The following is a 25,984-nucleotide window of genomic DNA, read 5'->3' as shown; positions in this document are numbered from 1 at the left end:
ACACAAAGAAAAATGTATCTCAACTTTCTAAAAAGCCCTCAACAATGTCAAATTTTTATAGTTTCCTTTATTATATCATCAAATCACGTAACTGAGGGAGAAATGAAACATTAAGTTAGGCTCATACAATATTACATATTTCCAGAAGTGGCCTAAGTAACTTTAAAACAATTAAAAGTATAGTAGCAATTAATTTATCCCTATAAAGTTCTTTTGAAAAGCCAAGTACTAGCACTTAGAAATTGAGTCTCTAAAGTTCTTGCTGTGAAGTTGAGCAATTTGGTTACAATCTGCTAGGGCAAAAAAAAAAAAAAAAACCCAGCAAAAACTGCATGTCACCAAGTGTGAAACATGCACTGGCTTCTGTGCTCTGCTCGTTCAGTAGTATGTTTTTCTCCCTCCCCTTAGTTTTGTAGACAGAAACGGTAGTTATCAGTCCTGGTTGTGATACACTCCAAAGCATTTGCAATTATTTCTAGGGCTCTTAGGAAATCTTCAAAGCAAAATTAATTAATTTCAGCGTGTGTGTACATGCCCGAAACACACAATTCCGAGCAAATCATATATCGCTGACCAGGTTGGGAAGTCAAGGAATCAGATAGTTGAAACCTGAAACTCTAAAGGTGTGGGGACAGAAGAAGGGCAATTATTTGATTACTGGTAGGATTTGCTATGATCTACTTGAATGCTAAGCAAAGAACGGTGAAACATATATAGTATGGTTCTTCCTCCAAGAAACTTACCAAATGAGACACAAAAATTTGAAAAGAGATTATAATCTGGAGAGGAAAATGATGAGTGACCGATATATAAAATAACGAACTGAGTATTTTTATTTTTGTATTAGCATAATAGTAAAATGTTTATCTAGAAAATTTCTACAAAGGGAGACAAGAAAAAAGAAAGAAGGAGAGAAAAGAAGGAAAGAAGAGGGGAAAGAGAGGGAAAAAGAGGTATTACTTATACTTGCAGTACAAATTTGTTTTTGTTGTTGTTGTTGTTTGTTTGTCTGAGGCAGAATCTCACTCTGTAACCCAGGCTGGATTGCAGCGGTGTGATCAATAGCTCATTGCAGCCTCGACCTCCCAGACTCAAACCATTCTCCCACCTCAGCCTCCCAAGTACCTGAGAATATAAGCACATGCCACCATGACCGGCTAATTTTTCTTTTAATTTTTCTTTTTTCTAGAGATAGGGGTCTCATTATGTTGCCCAGGCTGGTCTCAAACTCCTTGGCACATGTGATCCTCTCGCCTTGGCCTCCCAAAGTGCTGGGATTACAGGCATGAGCCACCACACACAGCCCAATAAAAAAGTTTAAAAAATAATTTCAGCCTCCTAATTTAGTTTTTTTCTAATTACTTACTATTTAAACAGAACCACAGTGAATATTCTTGTAGCTAAATCTTCGTACACATTCATGATTATTTCCTAAGGCTGTCTTTCTAACAATGGATATTGCTGAAACAAAGACAATGCAACACATTCAGGCTTTTCATATTTACTTCCAAGTTGGCCTCCAAAAGTCGTACCATTTTCTATTCTTACCAGCAAGGCCCACTTTCCACCTCCTCTCTAGCTCTGAGCATGGCTGTTTTCTAAAAGTCCTTGACAACTTGATAGGGAAGGAGTATGTCACCTTGTGTGTCTGTGACTCATGCGCTGAGTGGGGGATACACGCGGCATGCTCAGTGCTATCCTGGTGTTTTTAGCAACGCGGGTGTGTCTCTATTTGAGACATGGGCCATATGGTCTCTGCCCTCAAGAGAACAGCCTTATGCTTGGTGGCAGTGGGCATGAAGAAGAAAGGGCTAGCTGGGCACGGCGGCTCACGCCTGTAATCCCAGCACTTTGGGAGACTGAGGCGGGTAGATCACTTGAGGTCAGGAGTTCAAGACCAGCCTGGCTAATGGTGAAACCCCATCTCTACTAAAAAATAATTTAAAAAAAAAAAAGTTAGCCGGGCATGGTGGTGTGTGCCTGTAATCCCAGCTAATTGGGAGGCTGAGGCAGAAGAATCGCTTGAATCTGGAAGCAGAGGCTGCAATGAGCCAAGATTGTACCACTGCACTCCAATCTGGGCAACAGAGCGAGACTCTGTCTCAAAAAAGAGAAAAGGGCTTATTCAAGTGCTGGAGTTTTCTATTTCTTGATTTGTCTGATTTTTAATTTTCCCCATGAGGTATTTCTGAAGGAGAGCTCAAGAGGATTGGATTCTTAGAGGAAACGATGAAATGGACTACATGAACAGTGACTGTAGGGCTGCTCGGGCTGCGAGGAAACAGATAGAAACTGGAAGTGGGAAAGTGGATAACTAAGAAACAGACCTGAGTCAGGGCCCAGGACGCAGTCACCCAGGGAAGCCTGAGCACTGCTGGCAGTGGGACGTGGGGATCACTTCTGCCTTCGCTTTTTGTGAGAATGTATCATGAATTACTTGTGATTTAAAGAAAAAAAAAAAAAACAACCGAATGAAATCTTGTAATGTTAGGTGTTTGAATTTAAAGTGTTGGAACAGAAACTCGGGGCACAGGTAAGAGAGCAGGGTCTCTAGTGACAAACTTGAACATCATCAGAATCTAGTGGCTTTGGTTTTTGCAGAAGGAAGATTCACTTGTCCACTATAGAAGGGCAGGAATTTTAAAAGTCCCTGAGGCTAACAAAAATTTCTACATGTGAAGGGAGGTGTGGAAAAATGGTAGACTACGTCCCAGAACTAGGGTCTAATTATTAATAATCTTTGTAGTCAGAGATTCGGAAACAAAATTATTTCCTGAAGAAGCAGATTGGGGTCCTGTGTGAATGCGGGAAGATCAGCTGAGCAGCACCCACACATTCCTCTTGCATGTCAAGTGGACAAGCCACCTCAAATCCGCAGACATTTTTGCACAAAACCTCCCACTGCCTGCTAAAACATATTCACGACGCGCCAGATTCCCCACCAAATCACTTTTTGGCATCTACTTCCAACCTTCCCTCATCTCCTATGTCCTTACTCTGAAAAATAAAATAATACACATACTGGACAAATCTTTTAAAAAGGAAGAAATGTTTAATAACTCCTGGAGAGATAAAATGCCGATGTTTAGGCATATTTATGAATTAGAAGCTTCCAAATTGACATGGAGTAAAGAAGTGTCAGGTTTTTAAAGTAAGGGTTGAAACTTGGTTTGCCAAAGCTTTCAGGGTGAAATCAAGACAATCAAGTACTTTAAGTCACCATGTCCATGCCTAAAACATGCCAAAGCTTGAGGTCCTCAGACTATGAACAGGTGCACAGCTGGGATGCTTTGAAGCTCCCGGACAGAACCGCCTAGCTGAGCGCTCCAGGGAGGAATGCTGCTGCCACATCGACTAGTGGGACTCATCAAAGAAATAAAGCATTTACAGTTAGCGCTTTAAAATACACCTTTTGGCACTTGGCAATTTTCCAGAAAGTGCAGAAGAAAAAGTCCGAGCCCTCTGGGAGTGTCTGAAGTTGCAGGGAAAACCGCCAAGCCTTGCGTGGAGCCACCACCGTCACTTGCCCCTTTTCTGTCTTTGTGCTGCCATCTAGAGAGGAAAGGAAAACATGTGTTGTGTCCTGGTGAGGAGAAACAGTCACCTGAAATCCCAAGCACCATCTGCAGCTCCTAGAACAGAACGCAGGGCTGGCGGGTTTAGTCCTGAGGGGAGCTGAGCATTTTTGCTTCTAAGAGATGACCTCAGATACAAGAAGGGGCTCCTATCGTGGCCAGCCTCCAAGATCTCATTCTAGGGTTCATAGCAGGCTCCTGGAGAGCACACCAAGAAGTATATTTTCTTTAAATATTCAAAGGCAGGGAAATATAATGTTGGGGTGGCCCAAACTTATGGGATGGGCACTATCTTATAGGAAAAAAAAATAAAATACAAGAAATGCATGAAAATAATGTTCGGAGATGAGTACTTCTTAAACCATTTTTCTTTTCTTTTCTTTTTTTTTTTAAGAGGCAGTTCCTTTTATAAAAAGTAGAAAGCCTTATGTGGACTACAATGTATAAAAAATAGATAAGCAGATACTTGTTGCTGATAGAAGTAATAGCACCTCATGTCCCTGTGAGGAATGTACTGAACAAGTTTAATTACTACAAGTTGGTTTTTATTGAGTGTAAAGTTAAAAATAACTTATTTTGGAGCTATATGTTACCAAAAAAAATGTACACGGAAATTAAATTCCTATGCCAGAATGTGGATAAGAAGGAAGCAAGGCCTTCTCTGACCACTCACTCCTCAGAACTCAGTGCCCTGCCTGGTCAGCTTTTTCCATAGGTCCTGGCACTACTTGAGATATCATCTGTCTACTCACTCTAGAATGGAAATTCTTGAGGGCAGGTATTTTTGCCTGCCATGTTGATATCTGCGTTTCTACCATCTAGAACATGTCTAGCACACAGGAGGTGCTCAGTACATGCTCTTAAAGGAACAAATAAATCTAAGTTGATTCCTTAGCTTCTTTTGCTTGTTTATGCAAGAACTAACAACATGTCTAACTTTAATTTTACATGCATTCTGAATCAAACACGTGTAAAGCAACAATTCTTTTAAAGTCCATGAAGAAGCTCTGATTTCTCTGTAAATTTCATTTGGTGCCGTCCCCCATTTCAAATAGTCTTGATTAGCCTGAGACCATCAAAATAACATTTATTAATGAAAGTACAGTAAATGCTAAAACACTGACAGCTGAATTAAAGATTTGACATGCAAATGTACCAGCTAAGTAGAAGCTTTACTTAAATTCTGGCTTGCCACCGTTGAGGATAAATTGACCTGCAGATTCATTATGAATAAAGCATAATGTAGCAGAATAAATGTGATTTTTTTTCCTTTCTTAAAGTAAAATTTGCTATGAAAACAGATTACTTAAGGCTAAATGGTCATAAGCTACACAGACAATGGTATGAATAGGAACCTTGGGTAAAAAAAAGGAATGAGGGCTAGGCTTGGGCACCTGGGCTCGGCCACCTACTGTCTGTATGACCTCACATGAACCATCAATAAACAGCGATACCACCTCCTTCCAGTCTAGCTCGGAGGGTTGTTGTAAAGATTAATTTATTTTACTTTTTTAAGAGACAGGGTCTTGCTCTGCTACCCAAGCTGAAGTGGAGTGTTAAACAGTCATAGCCCACTATAACCCTGAATTCCTGGGCTCAAGCAATTCTCCTTCCTCAGCCTCCCAAGTAGCTAGAATTACAGGTGTGTGCCACCACACCTGGCTAATTTTTAATTTTAATTTTTTTTTTTTTGTAGAAACAGAGTCTTGCTATGTTGTCCAGGCTGGACTTGAACTTCTGGCCTCAGCTTCCCGAAGTACTGGGATTACAGAAGTGAGTGACTGTGCCCAGCTAATATTAATTTAAATACTGATAAATGATTGCTGTGAGAACTGTAAAAATACTATGAAACATAGGGAGGAGTCCTTTTGGTCAGTCTAATGGCTCTGAGGAATATGTAAACCTCAGGACTATGTAATCTCAGAGTGTATACCAAGGTGTAAAAATCAAATCATTTCTTCTGATTATTCAGATGAGGACAAAGCCCATAAACATTTTCTAAGCACACTTGGAAAACACCCTCCCACTTGTTTCTCTAGACCTGGAGCTCTTTGTCTTCCAAGAGATCTGACTATGACATAGCTAACTCCCAAGACTGCCAAAGTTTGGATTAGTCCTAGAGAAAGGGGTGTTTGGGAGAAAATATGTAATACAAGGCGGCTAGTCAAGTTAGATTAGCTTTAAGAACAGAGAAAGTCAACTCCTAAACTATGTGAAAAGGCTGTCTTTCCTATCTGGTGAAGAGGTGATGGTCTAGAATGTAACAGCGTCAAAGTTAGGGCCCCTGGGGAAAGGGAATTTGATGTAGTGGAGTCTGGATGTGAGAGGTCCTGAATTCAAGTTCTGGCTCAGTTATTCATTAGCTGTGTGATGTTGGACAAATGAGCTGACCTTCCCTTTTTCAACTGCAAAACAAGAGAAATAATACCCTTTGTGTCATATGGCTCCTGGAAAGATTAAACACATAAATTCATGTCAAAGGTGCTTTAAAAAAAATCACAAAGCACTTTGCCAGTCTTTGTTATTACTTTCCAACAATTGTGTTCTTTGTATTTCTTTCTATTGCAAAGTGAAATAATCTTTGGAAAATGAAGAAAAGAAATATACATATACATGTATCATGGACACCCCAAAACCCAGCATGAGCATTTTGTTGTATTTTCTTCCAGACTTTCTTCCAGCAAAACACATGAGCTAGTTCATCTAAAGAGTTTAGGGGAGTGCCTAGTATATGGTAAGCACTGCATGAAAGCGAACTTTAAAAGCACTTTCCTCCCAGGTATAAAGGAGATGAGGTTCCCCAAGCACCAGTGACTGGAGGGAAAGACATAAAAAATCTTGATGATGTAGTCCTATCTCATGCTCAGAGGTGACTGGGGCCCAGCGATACCAGTGACCTCCTCCACGCCTCATAGAATTGAGGCAGAACTGAGACTACAACCAGGACCAATCCTGCCACGTTGTATTAATTAGTCTTTTTAGTACTGAAACATGGTTAATGTGAAGTCCTTTTTTCACTTTATTTGTGTTTTTAAAGATTAAGATATCTGTTTACTGTTGTCAGAAGTTTGCATACAATATAAACAACACTGTACATTTAGTAGGTAAATGGGTACACTTTAGGTTCTCACTTCGAGCTTGCCTTTGTGTCTTGCTAGGCCTCAAATAAGAGAACTATGATTTTGGGAACGGACAGCAGCACAATATGAAATCGATTTGAACAAACAAAAGACAATTCCACTTGACATCCAATTTAAGCCTTACAGAGTCTCTTTGGCAGTGCAGAACCGAGAAGCACAAACCTTGAAAGATGACAGGATCTGAGAGTACAAGAAAAATTTAAATTGAAGATAAACTAGTCATAAAAAAGGAAAGAATGTTGGTAACCTGGGATCTCTTTCAGAAAAAAAAAAAAAAAAAATTTATGGTTTGATGAAAAAGATGGAGGCTCTTGTCTGTGTACCCAAGTGGTTTTGCAGTTTGTAGAAATGTTTTGAAGTTTTCCCAAACTTGGCACATTAATCAAAAAGAAAAATGATCTAAGTAAGAGAAGCAAAGGGCCAAAGGATTCGAGTAGGCTAGCGTATCCTAATGTTTAGTACATGAGAGTCTAAAAAGGCTCTAGTTTGAAATTCCTTAAATAATTTTAAAGGACAGGATATGTAGATATAAGTCTGTATCTGTGCATATGTGGATACGCATTTATGTTTGTGTGTATATATGTGTGCTTATGAACATTTTATGTACAAATATAAACCCACATGGATTTGTTCCTAATATTATTCCCCAAAACAGCACCTGGTATGTGTAACACCTTTTGTTTTTCACTTTTCAATTATTATTCAACTCAGTTAATGTTGTACATTGCCAGTGAGATCTTCAACTTGGCATCAAAGGTAAAGTCAAATAGGCAAGAAAAAAAAATTGCCAATTTTCCAAATTCCCAAATAATTTGTAGCTAAATCATAACATGAGCTCTTATTCAAGCTCCTGTGAATACAAGGAGTTTATAAAGACCACACATATTCTCAAACTGCAATAATTTAGGTTGTGGGCTTAATATAAATAATCTCTAAGTGCTACGTAAAATGACTCCAGCAAGTGCAGTTCAATCAACTGACAGAAGCAAATTCACAGCCCTTTATCCAGAGAGATTAAAGACTGTATCTATTTCATTAATTACCAGCAACATTAACACACAAATTTAAGGCCCATACAAGTTTATGAGTGAGTTTATGAATAAGTCCTTGGACTTCAAATACTAACGCATCACAGAAAACTCATTCTCAGAATGACTCTTGAAGTTCAAGGTTTAGCAATAAGGCTGTCAAGGACTCCAACACTGTATTGCTGAACACCTGTCTGGGGTGTCCAGAACGGATTGATGGATTGGTTGGTTGGTTAATTCTCTCATGCAGCAAACATCTTTGAAGGTCTACTGTATACAACCCCAAGTTAGGTGCTGTGTATGTACAGTCATATGTTGCTTATTGATGGGATACGTTATGGGAACAGTGTTGTTGAGCAATTTCGTTGTTGTGTGAACATCACAGAGTGTACTTATACAACTTATACAGACCTATGGTGTAGTCTGCTACACACCTAGGCTATATGGTACAGCCGATTGCTCCTGGGCTACAAACTTGTATAGCATGTTAGTGTACTGAATACTGTAAATAACCGTAAAACAATAGTAAGTACTTGTATATCTAAACTTATTTAAACATAGAAAAGGTAATGCATTGTGCTACAACTTAGGTTGTGATGGCTACAACTCATTAGGTGATAGGAGTTTTTCAGCTCTGTTATAATCTTATGGGACCACCATCACATATGCAGTCTGTCATCAACCAAAACATTGCTGTGCCAGGCATGACTGTATGTGAAGCAGTCAGGCAAGGTCCTATGCAGAGAGTAATGCAGGAAAATGGTTTGGAGAGTACTGAGTAGGAGCTGGGTGGAGGTAGGGGAGGAAGGTCAAGGATTGGGTCTCTGGAAGAGTGATTAAGATAAGTGATAATAACAAGATGGAGCCAGTCCTGTGAAGACTCAGAAAAAGGCACATAGAGACAAACCAGTCATCCAAAGGCACCAGTGTGGAAACAGCTTGGCATATTCGAGGACCCAAAAGAAAGCCAGAAAACAGCTTAGGCACTTTAAAGGTAGATAAAGATCTCGACTTCACTGGAAAAATCAAGTCTCAATTAGTGAGAATATTGCTGAGATTATTCAACCTATCTGACTATCATGTACTCATCCTTTACCAATCGCATACTGTGTGCTCAGCACCATGCAAGATGCAAGCTTGAATGGCACAGAGTTCCTGTTGTTAAGAAGCTTACTTTCAACAGGGATAATGATGCAGGTGTTTAAGCAGCTCCTCCTCTCATCTTTTGCCTTTTGGGTGGGTGTCAATATTCTGGCTTGTATGGCACTGTACAATTATAGTTTTTGTAGGGATTAAATGAGTTATTATATGTAAAGTGCTTAGGTCAATGCCAAGCACATAAATGCTATGAAGTGTTTGTTACTATTAGTATTATTAGTTAGTAGTATAGTGAAATGATCATAAGAGAAATAGGATATTAACATAGTTTCAAAGTATCTCAAAAATTGAGGGGCATTTATAAAATAACTGGCTAGTACTCGCAAAAGTGTCAAGGTCATTGAAAGACAAAGGAATATTGAGGGACTCTTTCTCTTTTTTTTGAGATGGAGTTTCCTCTTATTGCCGAAGCTAGAGTGCAATAGCACGATCTCGGCTCACTGCAGCCTCCGCCTCCCGGGTTCAAGCGATTCTCCTGCCTCAGCCTCCCAAGTAGCTGGGACTACAGGCATGTGCCACCATGCCCGCCTAATTTTTTGTAGTTTTAGTAGAGACAGGATTTCTCCATGTTGGTCAGGCTGATCTCAAACTCCCAATCTCAGGTGATCTGCCCACCTTGGCCTCCCAAAATGCTGGGATTACAAGAGTGAGCCACCGTGCCCGGCTGGGACTCTTACAAGTTAGAAAACACTGAAGAGATGTGGCAGCTAAATGCAATGTAGAATCACAGACTGAATTCTGAAATTAAAAAAGTATTAGTGGAAAGATAGGTGAAAGTACAATAAGGTTGTAAATTTTCTGGTTTTGATTCTTGTAGTATGGTTATGTATGCTAACATCGAGGGAAGCTGGGTAAACGTCATATCTAAACTCTACTATTTTTGTGACTTTTCTATAAGTATAAAATGATTTCAAAATAAAGTAAAAAAGAGAGAGAAAAAAAACAGACCTAGAAGACAGAAAATAACAAAGATAATAGAACTAGCAGATGAGGACATTTAAGTAGCTTTTTTAACTACATTGAAGCATTTAAAGAAAACCGCAACCATAATAAGAGATCTGGGAAGACATAAAGAAGAACCAAATGGAACATCTAGAACTAAAAATTACAATATTTAAGGCCGGGTGTGGTAGCTCAGGCTTGTAATCCCAGGACTTTGGGAGGCCGAGGTGGGCAGATCACCTGAGGTTGGGAGTTCAAGACCAGCCTGACCAACATGGAGAAACCCCATCTTTACTAAAAATACAAAATTAGCCAGGTGTGGTGGCACATGACTGTAATCCCAGCTACTCGGGAGGCTGAGGCAGGAGAATCACTTGAACCCAGGAGGCAGAAGCTGCAGTGAGCTGAGATCGCGCCATTGCACTCCAGCCTGGGCAACAGGAGCGAAACTCCATCACAAAAAAAAAAAAAAAGAAGAAAACAAATTTACAATATTTAAAGTAAAAATTAAATAAGGTTAACAGAAGATGAAATACTATAAATCAAAGTAAACTTGAAAATACACCAAGAGAAACTGTCTAAAAATTGAACATAAACAAACAACAAAACAGAAACTCAGTGATAGGACCTGGAGGACAATACCAAGTGTTCCAGCATACATGAAATTGGAGGCCCAGAAGCTGAGGGGATAGGGAGAAAAGGGAGGAAAGAACAGAAAAAAGTATTTAAAGAAATACTGGCCAGAAATTTTCCATATTTGATGAAAATTAAAAATTCAAAAGTTCAAGGAGCTTAATAAACTCCCAAATGAGATAAACAAAAAGAAAATCACATCAACACATCATAGTCAACTTGCTGAAAACTAGTAATAAAGAAGAAAATTTTAAAAGAAGCCATGAGGAGGAGATACATTATGTAAAGGAGAGGAAATATAAGAAATATCATAGATGTCTCATCAGAGATTATGCAAGCCAGAAGACAATGGTTCTTTGAAAGGATCAATGAAATTGATAAACCTTTAGCTATACTAATAGAGAAAGCAAAAAGAAGACACAGATGACCAACATCAGGTATGAAAAAGGGAACATCACTACAGATCCACAGACATTAAAAGGATAATAAAAATATGATGAACAACTTATGCCAATAAATTTGACAACCTAGATCAAATGGATACATTCCTTGAAAGATATAAATTACCAAAACTGGCACAAGAAAAAAAATGAAAATTAGAATAGCTCTTCATCTATTACAGAAATTGAATTAGTAATTTAAAAGTTTTCCCCAAAGAAAATTCTAGATCCAAATGGCTTCACTGGTGAATTCTGTCCAACATATAAGGAAGCAACAACACCAACCTCACACAAACTCTTTCAGAAAGTAAGTGATAAAAGAATACTTCCCAACTCATTTTATAAGCCCAGTTTTACCCTGACATCAAAATCAGACAAAATCATTACAAGTAAAGAAAACCACAGACCAATATCCCTCATGAACAGAGATACGAAAGTACTTAACAAAATATTAGGAAAAAAACCGCTCATACTACATATAAAAAGAATAATGTACTGTGACCAAGTAGGGATTATCTCAAGAATGCAAAGTTAGTTTAACATTCAAAAATCAATAATTATAATTCATATATTAAAAGACATTCCTTTATTAAAAAGAAAACTACTTGATCATCTCAATAGATACAAATTATTTGACAATATCTACATATGATAATACCTATATATTCAATACCCATATATGATAAAAACTCACAGTGAACTAGGCATGGAAGGAAACTTTCTCAGCCTGATAAAGGGAATCTACCAAAAAACCACATACGTAGATAAATACTGATAGATACATGGATAGATTTAGAAATGTTGATATGAGTATATAGTGTATATATGTGTGTGTACATGTTGTACACACACACACACATTTCCTAGTGTTGGCTCCTAAGCAATGACATACCAATAGCAATGAGCATACCTACTGCCTAGATCTTGGTTTCTAAACTCCATTCTTCCCTGAAAGGAACCAGCGTTCCTTGAAAAAAAGGTGGATTCAGGGCTTGCACAGGGAAAGTGCAAGAGTCTGAAACTCCAGTCACAGAAGTAGGAATGTATTAAAGAATGATAGAAACATACTCAAAAGATATAGAAGTCAGCTTGAAGGGTCTCCCACTAGCTCTTCTGAAACAACATGAGCATTAAAAGCATTAAAATTAATAATAATAATGTAATACAGCCCACTGGACAAAATAAAAATCTATAAAGCCATACTGTTAAGAATCCATAAATGAGTGAGGAAGCAAGGAAAAGGGAAAGTTCTTCCTTACAGAAGAATACCAATTGATAAATATAGAAGATATGAAAGTTAGAAAATCATCAGATCCTACAACTAGTGGGCAAACATCTGATAAGAAATAGGATACTTACAAAGTCCCAGAATACTTACCCACAAATTGCTTATTAATTACAAAAATAATCAACAATAATTCACAATGAAAAACTTGTAGGCAGCACCTTAATCAAGTGATCAAAATCAACAACACTGATATTGGGATAGACTGTGATTCCTGCCATGGTATACTGAGAAAGACATATTGCTTCTGTAGGTGCCCTAAGAGTATGACCTGAATTTAATCAGAAAGAAACATTAGAATGAGAAATATTCCAGCAAATATTTACCCTGTACTCCTCAAAAATGTCGAGTAAGACAAAGAACAGATGAGAAATTCTTGCAGATTAAAAAAAACTGTAACAACAACAAAAAGGCTCCAGTGCTAGATGGTTTTACCTCTAAGATTCTTAAACATTTTCCAGCAATAAAATATCATAATGCAAAATGAATCCTTCCAGAATATTGGAAAAAAAGGAAAGCTAGCCTAATTCTAATGCTAAAGCCTAACAGCAGCATTGCTTATAAATATGGCTGCAAAATTCCTTAATAAAAGCGTAGAAAGTCTAACTGAAAACTATATTTGACAAAGGCTAAGAAAGATAGGATGCATCCACTGTGTTACTGATCCTTTACTGCCAGGGGGAGTTTATCAGACACTCAGATACAGTTTGATGGTAGTAAAAACTTTATGGACACTTCAATAGATGCCAAAAAGATATCTGATAACAACCAACACCAATTACTAATTTAAACCTTAAGGAAACTAAGTATAAAAGGATGGATATTCTTTATCATATTAGCAACAGCTAGTGTCAGAATTAATGGTAAAGCACATCAATAAAATCACCAATTAGACACAGACAGCTATTATTACTCTTTAATACTGTTCCGGATATTCTAGCCCATGTAATATAATGTAAAAAATATAATAAAAGAGGTGTAACTATTAGAAAGAATTGCATGCAATTTTTAAAAACTAAATTACATACTATATTATGTACTGAAACCCAAAATAAATAAAATGGAAAATTTTTCCATTAATAGTTTAGTAAACTGGTTATTTAAAAGATAAATATATAAAAATATAAAACTTTACCACAAAATGACCAGTTGATAGACCTAGCTGGAAAAAACCAGATTTCATTAATAGCAATGAAAATATCTACACATACTCCTACAAAGAGATGTCTAGAACCTATTGAAGATGAAGAACCAAATGTTAGTGAAAGGTATGCTTAAGATTTGAGTAAATAAAAATAAATACTATATTCCCAAATAAGAATATTTAAGTTTGTAAAGATGTTTGTTTTCCCAAAGTAAGTTATGCATCTAACAAAATCTCAATAAAAATTCCATTGGAACTTACTCCGAGAATTTGACAAAATAACCCTACAGATTAAATGAAAAACTAAACTGGTGAGAAAATAATTAAATTACAGCTTTACCTCACAACATATTTAAACATAATTATACATTCTCTAGATGATTTAAGTAATTAAATATAAAACAAAAAGAGGCCAGGTGTGGTGGCTCACACCTGTAATCTCAGCACTTTGGGAGGCCAAGGCAGGCAGATCACCTGAGGTTGGGAGTTCAAGACTAGCCTGACCAACATGGAGAAACCCTGTCTCTACTGAAAATACAAAACTAGCCAGGCATGGTGGCACATGCCTATAATCCCAGCTACTCAGGAGGCTGAGGCAGGAGAATCACTTGAACTCAGAAGGCGGAGGTTGTGGTGAGCTGAGATCGCACCATTGTACTCCAGCCTGGGCAATAAGAGCGAAACTCCATCTAAAAAAAAACCAAAAAAGAACCAAAAATATAACTATTAAAAAATCAGAAGAAAATAAAAGTGTCTAGTTAAATTTCCTGTAAAATGAAATATCTTTCTAAGCACAATATCTGTGTAAAGGAAAAGTTTATGTATATATGTCTACATAAAAACTAAAAATACCTGCATGTCAAAAATCATAAGCAAAATTAAAGGCAAAGTATAAACCAAGAAAAGAAATTTACAACAAACACAGTAGACAAAATTAATGTCCTTAAGCTATAGAATACTTTTAGTCAATAAGAAAAATATTGATACTCTAATAATGTAGCAAAGAATATAAAAGACAATTCTCTATAAGATGACAATTGATTAGTAAGTACGAAAAAATGTTCAAAATCACTACTAATGAATTAAAACTACAATAAAATGTTTTTTCACTTATTTCCAAAGGTAACAACCAGTGCTAACAAGGCGGCATTAAGCTTTCACACCCACTGTTTGTTAGAGTGCAAGAGTCTATAAGCTTTCCATGAAATATATTCCCACAAATATATATTTGAAAATCTAATAAGCCCACATCCAAAAATCCATTATAAGGAAACAATAAAAGATGTGGACAAATATTTACTTATAATCTGATTCTTCAAACACTGAACATTTGTGAATAATCCAAATGTCCAAACAGGATCATGGTTGTTAAACAATCAAATATTCAAATAATCAAAAATTACACTGTCATTAAAAAAAACCATATTTATAAAGAAGAGTTAGTAGTCTGGGAAAATAGTAACAAAATAAAGTTTATAAAAAAGTAACTAATGTGATTCTTCACAGAATTAGAAAATAACTATTCTAAAATTCATATGGAACCACAAAAGAGCTTAGATAGTCAAAGCAATCCTAAGCAAAAAGAACAAAGCCAGAGGCATCACATTATCCAACATTATCCACATTATCCAAGGCATCCACATTACCCATGCAAACTATACTACGAGGCTACAGTAATCAAGACAATATAGTACTGACATAAAAACAGATACATAGGTCAAAGGAAGAGAATAGAGAACCCAGAAATAAAGCCACACACCTATAGCTATCAGATCTTCAACAAAGTCAACAAAAATAAGCAATGGGGAAAGGACTCCCTGTTCAATAAATGGTGCTGGGATACATGACCAGCCATATGCAGAGGAATAAAACTGGACTCCTACCTATCACCATATACAAAAATTAACTCAAGATGGATTAAAAACTGTAAGACCTCAAGCTATAAAAATCCTAGAAGAAAACCTAGGAAATACCCTTTTCAACATCAGCCTTGGCAAACAATTTATGACTAAGTGCTCAAAAGCAATTACAACAAAAATAAAAATTGACAAGTGGGGGCCTAATTAAACTAAAGAGCTTCTGCACAGCAAAATAAAGTATCAGCAGAGTAAACAGACAACCTACAGAGTGAGAAAAACTATGCATCTGACAAAAGACTAACATCCAGAATCTATAAAACTTTACACAAATCAATAAGATACAAATAGCCCCATTAAAAAGTAGGCAAAAGACATAAACAGACACTTCTCAAAAGAAGACATACAAGTGATCACAAACATATTAAAAAATGCCCATCATCACTAATCATCAGAGCAAAGCAAATGAAAACCACAATGAGATACCATCTCCCACCAGTCAGAGCAGGTATTATTTAAAAGTAAAAAAATAACAGATGATGTTGGCAGGGCTGCAGAGAAAAGGGAACACTTTTGGTGAGAATGTAAATTAGTTCAGCCACTATGGAAAGCAGTTTGGAGATTTCTCAAAGAACTAGAAACAGAACTACCATTCGACCCAGAAATCCCACTATTGGCCACTACTGGCTATGTACTCAAAGAAAAATAAATTATTCTACCAAAAAGATACATGCACCTGTATGTTCATCACTGCACTCCTTACAATAGCAAAGATATGGGATCAACCCAGGAGTCCATCAACGGTGGAATGGATAAAGAAAACATGGGACATATACACCAAGGAATACTACACAGCCCTAAAAGAGAATGAAATCATGTCCTTTGCAGCAACATGGATGCAGCTGGAGGCCATTATCCTGAACGAATTAATGCAAAAAACAAACAAACAAATAAAACCCAGAAAACCAAATACCACATGTTCTCACTTATAAGTAACAGCCAAATGTTGGGTACAAATGGACATAAAGATAGCAAAGATAGACACTGGGGACTTCAAGGGGAGGGAGAGTGGGAGAGGAGCCAGGTTTGAAAAATTACCCATCGGGTACTATGCTCACTACCTGGGTGACAGGTTCAATCACATCCCAAACCTCAGCATCACACAGTATCGCTCTGTAACAAACCTGCATATGTACCCCCTGAGTCTAAAATAAAAGTTGAAAAAAAAAAAAGTCATAAAATTACTGTAATTCCCTTCTAAAAATTGTTATAAGAAAATATATTATCTCTGGGTAATGAAGAAATGGGAGATTGAAATTCTTATTTTATTACTTTCTCTATTTTCTACAAAGAACATGTATTCATAAAGACAGAGAAACACCATTAAACAAATTTACCAAAAACTAAAGCCTTTTTAAAAGTAATAATTTACCTGACAGTTTTGTAATCCAGTTTCCCTCAGTATACTAAAAATATTATTACTATACCTACTGGGTGCAAAGTTGCATTAAAAAACAGTCATACACTCTAACATTGTCACAGGTCAGTTTATTGAGAAAATCCTGACGCTATATGTTAATTCTCTTTCCGTGATTACTTTTCATTATCTCAGATGAGACTCCAAAAGGCCATAGCCATGAAGTTACACAATTACTTTCCCATATTTCGTTCAGGAACACAAAAACCAAATGCAAATAAATGTTTAAGAGAACATGAAATTGGCCTCTTCCTTCCCCCCATCAAAGGTAGTCATTAATGGTCAGGAAGCACAAATTGAAACATGTAAAAAGCAAATATTTTTGCTAGATTTTATTATCAAAGTTTCAAACCTTTCCAATTGTTTTTTTATTTTTTACAACAAAAAAGGTATCAATACTTTTCATTCCACTCTTGTCAACTTTAGCCAAAGCCTTCTGAGCTGCAGTCATTTTGCTATTTTTCTGTTAATGAAAATGAGAGAAAAATTGTTATGAATGTAACATTTATTAATCATACATGCAAATCAAAGGAGACTGCATGTCTCAAGTTTCATTAAGGAAGGTAAGCGTCCCCCACTAACAGGCTTCATAAGGGAGTGAAAAAGTTCTGATTTCTATTCAGAATTCGGACCTCAGAGACAGAATATGTTAAAAGAGGTGGAAGACAAAACTGCCGCCTTCTAAGGAGCAGAATGTTCCAACCAATGGTTTACATTGGAGAGGGGGTGGATAATTCTGGAGGGCGCATAAAGTGCAATAACACAAACAATGGAACTGACACAGGCCGCAATTGTCAGAGGTAGGAATTACAGCCTTGTATTACCACTTGATGAATAATTCACACCAATTTACCATCTGATTTCATTCATTTGCTCCATGGGAAACCAAGGACAACCCCATGATATTCAAAAGATGACTCGTGTTGCAAAGCATCCCAGACCAGCAGGATAGCTGCCTTATTTTTCCTCCAACAAAGCAATACTTTCCAAAAAGCTGACTCCAAATAATTCTGCCCTGTACATTTCTCTCTCTCTCTCTGGTCACTGAATTTTTTTCTTCCATGTCTTATATAAAGCACTTGCAGAAGGTAAGTAGCAGCTGATTTAACTTTGATGCAGATGCACCACAGCTTGTTTGGAAGAAGCATAAATGATGGGAATCAAAAAACAAAAAACCACCTGTCTACCTGGGAATTGTAAGACAAAGTCATTGCCAAAGTATTTTTTAGAGGCACAGTATATGATTCCCACAATTCTGCTTTTCACATTCAGTCACTCCTTAGTAGGCTTATTTTTGACTAAATGGTGCAAAGCAACAGTCTGCTTCAGACTTATCTCTGCATTTAAGACACTCCCCATGCTGTGCTCAAGTGGATACAGTAAGTGGCACTCACACAGAAGGGCGGGGCACAAAGATTTCTCTCAGAGAAACTGACAACGTCCCTGCTGACACAGCATCGGGATAACTAGCTATTTGGGCAGATCTTAAATCGAACTATCCCCAATACCATATGCCCAAATAAATTACACATTGATTTAAGAATAACAGTTCTAAAAAACATTAAACTCAAAGGGGAGTTAGTATTTTTAAAATCTAAGTGAAAGTTAACTTATCTTGAGATAGGCAATGCCTTTCTAAGCATAAAAACAATGGAAAAATCATAAAGGGAAACAATTTCTGTACTTAATCCTCAGAAAAATTTAACACTGTTAAAAAATCAAATGAAAAGGTTAAAACAAGTTTGTGTCCTGTATTTCATGAAAAGTGTATAATAGCCTTAATTTAGAAGGAGCTCATACAAAGCAACAGAGAAACATTACTATCTCAACATAAAAACAGGCAAGGGACAGGAACCAACAATTTGCAAAAATGCAAATAGGCCATAAGCATTTGGAAAGACAACCTTTCCAGTTAAACAAATGTAGCCTAATTTGACAGGCAGCAATGTTCAAGAATAAAAGTGATACTCAGTGCCGTCAAAAATGCAAGATAAATACTCATTGGCAATAATGTTTGGGAGCACAAATTTGTACAGTTTTGAAAAGCACTTTAGCTATATATATTTCAATTATCATGAAAGAGTTCATGTTCTCCAAGCTCTTAGTTCAAAGTTGTGTCTAATGAAATGATTGGAGATACAGTCTATAAGTAAGAATGTCTATCACTTCAATAAAAACAAAAAATAAAAAAATCAGAAGTAACCTATATGTCCAAATATAGGGGAATATTAAATTACATTCCATATGGTGAAATAAACACCCATGGCTGAATATCATAAAAACATGAATAATTTTTCAAAGAATGTTTAATGACATGTGAACATTTTCACAATTTAATGCTAACTAAAAAGGGCAGAACTGAGTGTTATAATGCCAGTGTTAAAGGCCACATATGTATTTACAAGGCATGTATAAAACTCAGTAAGGAATGTCACCAAAATGCCATTTGCCAGGGTGAGTGCTGAATGGTGAAATTGTTGATAATTTTTATCATCATCATCATAATTTCTGCTTCTGGGCAGCAGGGTTCATAAAAAATTACCTGTAGAGCTTCCTCCTTCCTTTCCCACCCTATCACTCTATGAATACATAGCAAAATTTAGGCACACTCTTGATAAGTAGTATATTGTTTTTCTTTGACTCATTATAAGTCTTAATTAACTAGTAACTTAATTAATAAATCATAAATGCTTAACATTTTCATTGTCGTACACAATTCTGAATTAATTATTAAGTCACAGAAATGCAAGTTAATAATTCTTCCTGGTTAAAATTGCAATCACGATCAAGTGTGCAACTGTTCCGCGTGTATTCATGTACATCACCCAATGAGTACGAACGATACGCCACTACACCTGAACCCACATACCTTTTCAGTCTTCAAATCTTTAGTATTAAACTTAGTGTAATCTTCTTTTGCTTCTACAGGCTCATCTGATAACTTTATTTTCTGCAACATTAGAGCAGTGAAGTGGTGTCAAATGTCACCTTGACACTAACATCAATCCATTAAAAAAAAAACCAACATGTATAATTTAGACCTCCACAGAGGCAAATGGAACAGAAGACACAGCAAAGGGCTTACTTTTTACAGGCTCCTTTACATTTTGTCAATCATTTAGGGAATCAAGTCACACATCACTTCTAAGAAGCAGCCTTGGTGATGGTGGGTATGATTGGGTAAGTCCATGGCTGAGGTCCTTAGCTGGTCTAGCAAACACAGGCTTTGTAGGTGCCAGGTATGGTGGGCACGAGGGGATTGCTAATTACCAGATGAATGCAAAGCACAGAAGTCAAAATGAGAATAGTCTCTCGAAGGAGGCCAGGTGTCCAGCCAGAATCCCTATTTCATTTACCTCCTGGGCTGGTTTAATGTTCACTTATGAATGAAGGGACAATATTATTCTATAATCACTATCTTTGTACAGCTTCATGTCTTTCCCTCCTTTCAATTCAATTATCTTACTTTATCCATGCAAGAACAACCTTGCACAAGCAAGCAGCCAGCAAGAGAGGGAAGCACAGAGAGGCTAAATGAATAGCTTAAGGTCACCAAGTAGAGGACTTCGGCCAAGGTTTCAATTTTGATACAGTGTTCTTTCCATTAGGCCCAATGCCAGTAAGTCAGACCTTTACTGAACATTTTCTCCTTTCACATGAACATTTTACACCAGTGAATGTGAGAATCTCATCAAGGGCTAGACTTTAGCCTTAATGATCACAATATAGAAGAAATCATGCCACACTTATTATGTAAAAGGTACAATAGCAGGGAAGACAAGTCTTGCTGTTGAACATGGAGAATTGACTGCATGGTAATCACAAGCCAGATTTTTATAATTTTCAGGCTGGCTGTGGAGACACCAGGTTGACCAGACCCAACATGGATCTACCCTAGGAAACAGACTTCTTCCCAACTTCATTCTTCATGCCCCTGCTTGGCTAAACAAAGAACTGGTAGAATTGGTGCTAAAAGATTCCACAGCCCATGGTGTTTTATCCCATAACCCAAGAGAATAAAACACCATGTCTTGAAATTGTTTGCTGTAAAAAACAGAGGCTCATCCTGGGAATATACCACATACTATAGGAAAACCTCTTGGCCACACAGCAACCTCTAGCAAATTAATCATTAAAAGACAAAGACTAATCCAAATGAACCACCTATCAGCACCAAGTGAATGTATATTTGCAACTTTGTTAAGAATATATGTTTCAGCTGGGTGCAGTGACTCATGCCGGTAATCCCAGTACTTTGGGAGGCCGAGGTGGGCGGTCACTTGAGGTCAGGAGTTCGAGACCAGCCTGGCCAACATGGCAAAACCCCATCTCTAATAAAAAGATAAAAATTAGCTGTGCATGGTGGCATGTGCCTGTAGTCTCAGCTACTCGGGAGACTGAGGCACGAGAATTGCCTGAACCTGAGCAGAGGCTGCAGTAAGCTGAGATTGTGCCACTGCACTCCAGCCTAGACGACACAGCAAGACTCTGTCTCAAAAAAAAAAAAAAAAAAAAAAAAAAAAGAAAAGAAAAGAAAAAAAGAAAAAGTAAAGAAAAAAAAGAATATATGTTTCTATTTAAATTAAGACAGTAAAGGGTGTTTAGGTGATGCACATTTTTTCTAGAAAGGGATCTTCAGCTAGGAGTGTGGGACTCACAGCTAATAATGCTGAAGGCCAAAATACTTTCAAAACACAAAAAGCTTGAAGTTATGAGGATGCTGTGGCAAAATGTTCCTAACATAGATGTCATTATAAACACTTAGGCATCATTCCCTTTTTTTCTTTAGAGACAGGGTTTCACTGTGTTGCCCAGGCTGGAGTGCAGTGGCTATTCATAGTTGCGATCATTACATACTATAGCCTTGAACTGTTGGGCTCAAGTGACCTTCTGCCTTAGCCTCCTGAGTAGCTAAAACTACAAGTGTGTGCCACTGCACTGGTGAGGTTCACTTTTCACTGATAATTCAAATAAAAAGTGTTCATTACAAGAACTTAAGATGAAAAGTACTTTTGTATGGACATAAAATGTTTAATTGGAGAAATGATTTGTTCAGGTGTTTTAATAGCTCACAACAAAACAAGATACCAGTTATAAGTATTTAAAAAAAGAAAATGATTGTGGTAGTCTCTACATATAACTAGTTTTTATGTTATTGCTAGTGCACTGTTGAATATATTGGAAAAAAAGATGATTGAAGCATTTACTAAAATTTTTGTTATTTAAAAGACCAAATCACTATGGATTTGGGAGATTGTTTCAGCAGAAAAGTGGCTCAGAAAGACAGTAACAAATGACTAGATGGATACAGTTCTGGAAAGAGAACAAAGTACAGAGTACCACAGGGATTAATGTTAGGCCTTCTTACAAATGATTTGCAAGAAGAAACTCGGGAACATCTCCAAACCCACTGGTTGTATTCAACTCTGCCTGCTGACAGTGACAAATTGAAAAGACTGGAGCGAGTGAGGGTTGGAAGCTGAGTTTCAACAAAGGCAGACATATGATAGTAAAGGAAAATAACATAAAACATATTAAGGATGACAGGCTCCATGCTATCGATTACAACATAGATACAAAGATACCTAACAGCTACTGGAATATATTTCCTGCAAACAGTCAACTATATTACTGTAAAAATCAATCAAGTCCTGGATACAGACAGGAAAGCTAGCAGAAGATATGTCCTACGCTTGTTTAAATGATGGTACATCATCCAGTATAGTTTATAATGTGTACACTGGAACCCCAGAAAGACACAGAGTAGAAGACCTCGAAAAGCAACTCAAATAATATAGAAGACAAGGCTGGGGTTTAGGAAGAGCAAGATGCCAAAATCGAAATCAGGGCTTGGCAAATGACGGCCCAGGGGCCAAATCCAGCTGGCTGCCTGCTTTTATAAATGAAGTTTTACTGGAACACAGCCATGCTCATTCGTTTATGTATTATCTGTGGCTGTTTTCACAATAAAACAGCAGAGTTGAGTAGTTGCAACAGAGTCCATCTGCTTCATGGAGCCTAAAATATTTACTATCGGGCTTTAGAAGAAAAAGTTTGCTGATCCCTGATCTAAATCATAAATGATGAAGTCACAAACAACTTAAATTTTGAAAATTAAAATAAGAAAACAGAAATCAGGAGCAGAGAAGAATAAAGTTATGAAACATATTACTCCAAAAGGTACCCAAGGCTAAAGCTTTCAAGAATAGGTTTAGATCAATTCATGAATGATCTCTAAGTTACTAAGGAAGATAGATATTTGGGAGAAAAAAATCTGCTTAAGTTTTGGATGAAGAAAAATAAGAAACACTCTCAGAGAACCTACCCTCTTAGTTTCAGCAACACAATTGTGCCTGTCTAGGTCCTCTAGAGCTACTGTCAGAGATTAACGACTGGAATGAAAGAAGCATGGGTCTGGCCTAGAGCAGTCCTTAGATCTTACAGGAACAGGCTTCTGCCCAGTGCATTCTCCAACAGAGTAAAAAATGCATTTTTTTTTTTTTGACAACATGCTGAACATAGCCCCAGACAAACACTGCTGTACTTTCAATTTTCTGTCCTTTTCTAAGGACAATGTTTTTGGAGCCACCACCACCTCTATAAAGGGAATGATATAAAAAATTCTGAGCGTGTTGGCTACCTTATAGGCCAAGGAATGAATGCAAGGGAGAAGGAAAGTTTGTAACATCCGCAATATGTCCATTTTACATTCTCAAGGCATTCTTTACTTTGCTGGCTGAAGAAATGACCTCACTGACAAGCTGGTGCGCATGCTTATTTCCCTGTCTTGAAGCAGCGTTTAACTCATCTGAGATCTGGTCTGGGCTGAAGGAACGCTGCAATTTGCAGTCAGGTGTGGTTTATGATTGGCTTTTCCATTCTCTTGATCTAGGAGATAAACACACCAGCTGCAGAGGAGCTGTGGGTAGCAGCCTGAGAATGAACGAGGAAAAGATTTTCCACTAACAAAGATTACATGTAAATTCACCAATCATTTCAAACTCAGAAAAAAAGTGATCATCCTTTCTCAAAGGATTCTTTGTGTTATGGAAATCATTTTCTGTTCACCTTTGTGTGCCAGTGACAATTAGATTTGGCAAAATGAATTTTAGTTATATATAGAGTATGCTTAGTGATTACTAAATTTAATTAAGTGATCTAACTAATGCAGGAAGATTTAATTTTAACTATATGTCTTTAATATTTTCATAGGGGTACCTTGCTAAAACCAACTCTTCTTGGGTTTTCATGGCACTTTATCTACCATTCAGGTGGAATCTACAAAAATAAAAAATAGTGATGGACAGCCCACTACAATCTTTATTCCACATGGCATCACTCCATGCAAAATGGATTTAGTATGTTTTAAAATATATTAGAAAAAACTAAACTCATGTGGTAAGAGTGTAATATTTTTCTAAGTCCCCCAAAGATATCTTAGTCACAGCTTCTTACCTTTGATGGAGGATTTGGCAACGAGGCTGAAGGTTCTGGAAGCCTAAGGAAATTAAAAATAAGAATCAAAGTCATGGTTTTTCATAGACAAACAAACAGAAAGACAGGGCCAACTTAAGACTTAGTAAGTCCTACTTTTCAACTTACAGCTTTACCTCCATATATCTTCCTGTTCAATTACCTCAGTGTAAAGAATGAAAGTTTTCTCAATAAAAGAGTCTTTATTTTGATATGTAATTCCTTGTTTTGGCGTTGTCTGAACTAAAAAATAAAATTAGAACCCATCTGTTGGAACAGAGTTGCTTTTCTTTAGCCTCTATAAATTTGTGTTTGGGTGTTGGAGTATTTTTTCTTCATAATAAAGATGCTAACATGTATTTAAAGGTGAAAATTATTTTAACTGTTCACAAAAAGCCATATAAATTTCTTTTTTTTTTTTTTTTTTTTTTTTTTTTTGAGACGGAGTCTCGCTCTGTCGCCCAGGCTGGAGTGCAGTGGCCGGATCTCAGCTCACTGCAAGCTCCGCCTCCCGGGTTCACGCCATTCTCCGGCCTCAGCCTCCCGAGTAGCTGGGACTACAGGCGCTGCCACCTCGCCCGGCTATTTTTTGTATTTCTTAGTAGAGACGGGGTTTCACCGTGTTAGCCAGGATGGTCTCGATCTCCTGACCTCGTGATCCGCCCATCTCGGCCTCCCAAAGTGCTGGGATTACAGGCTTGAGCCACCGCGCCCGGCCAAAAGCCACATAAATTTCAACTTTTCTTCCATCAGAAAGCAGTTTAATTGGCATACCTTTCTTCTGAACTCTTCAACCAAAACTTAAAAATGTTAGTGGAAAGAAAGGAATCTATACAAATAACGGAGTACAAAGACATGAGGTCTCTAACAAGACAAGCAGCATAGAAATCTGGGGATATTAAGCAGAGGGATATGATTATCAATTTGAAGCAGGCTTTCAACACACTTTAACTATTATAGAAACCAGCTTGCAATCATTGTTTTTTAAAGTAGGACCTCTGGAATTTGCTAAAACCAGTAACTATATCTATTAAAAAGTCATTTTATCTTCATGACTCAGAGGATAAAAAGGATTTATAAGGATCAGGAAAAGCTATTAAATCATCACACGCATAAAATCTTAACAACAAAATTAAGTAATGATTTTGCAAAAATCTAGAAAATAAACACTTCTTTTTCAACTTAAAGTCTAAATGTATAAACTCTTTATAAAGAAAGGAACATACATTAAACCATTCTTAAAACCCTTCTTCTGTCCCTCAAAGACACAGATTGTGTTTCATATTACTTTGACTTCCAAGTCTTGGGCATAGTAAAGTCCCTTCAGTGAACATCTAGTGATAATAGTGCAAATGATACAAATATTTTATAAATTTAAAAAAATTCTATATTCCATCTACTCTTTCCATCCCTCTTTTCTACCTCTTAAAATGATCATAAAGAACCAAATTAGTTAAGTATAATTGAGGATAAAATTTTAACATAGTTAATCCTCTAAAATCAGACCAAGCCATAATTCCAATCTTGACATTAACTAGTTCCTGCAATCTGTATCCATCAAATCAGTTCATTCCAATCACCCATTAAAAATCACCTCCAAGGCACAAAGTAATATGACACAGCTCAAGAATAATCTTGTATCATAAACAGTGATATGATAAGCCATAAGGAAACCCCACTGCTGGGGAAACCAAGAAGCAGATGGTACTTCATTATGACTGAAGATAATCAATACTTACTTTAAGTATTTAGATAAGTCATCACTTAATTCTTTAGGGATGTAATCAGATATCAGACCATGGGCATAACGAATATAATCCTCTGAAAGAAACA

At 37.0% G+C, this 25,984-nt stretch overlaps 1 protein-coding gene across 4 annotated transcripts in view; it reads right to left on the bottom strand.

Annotated features, from left to right (window-relative positions):
- Window positions 1–3,035: 3,035 nt before the first annotated feature.
- Window positions 3,036–25,984, bottom strand: part of RNASEH2B (ribonuclease H2 subunit B) — a 64,194-nt gene continuing 41,245 nt past the window's right edge. For 2 of the 4 annotated variants that reach the window (XM_050766366.1, XM_050766369.1), the window contains 4 exons: window positions 25,891–25,972; window positions 24,134–24,176; window positions 19,548–19,628; window positions 16,996–17,141 (listed from right to left, as the gene is read on the bottom strand). In XM_050766366.1, the coding sequence (XP_050622323.1) occupies window positions 17,025–17,141; window positions 19,548–19,628; window positions 24,134–24,176; window positions 25,891–25,972 (323 nt within the window). In that variant the 3' untranslated portion in view covers window positions 16,996–17,024. Of the gene's footprint in view, window positions 3,553–16,995; window positions 17,142–19,547; window positions 23,612–24,133; window positions 24,177–25,890; window positions 25,973–25,984 lie in introns of those variants that run through there. The other 2 variants (XM_050766368.1, XM_050766367.1) reach the window with 2 other exon arrangements.

This window comes from Macaca thibetana, chromosome 17 (assembly GCF_024542745.1).
Source record: "Macaca thibetana thibetana isolate TM-01 chromosome 17, ASM2454274v1, whole genome shotgun sequence".
NCBI lineage: Eukaryota > Metazoa > Chordata > Mammalia > Primates > Cercopithecidae > Macaca > Macaca thibetana.
This window is presented reverse-complemented; position numbering and strand designations above follow the sequence as displayed.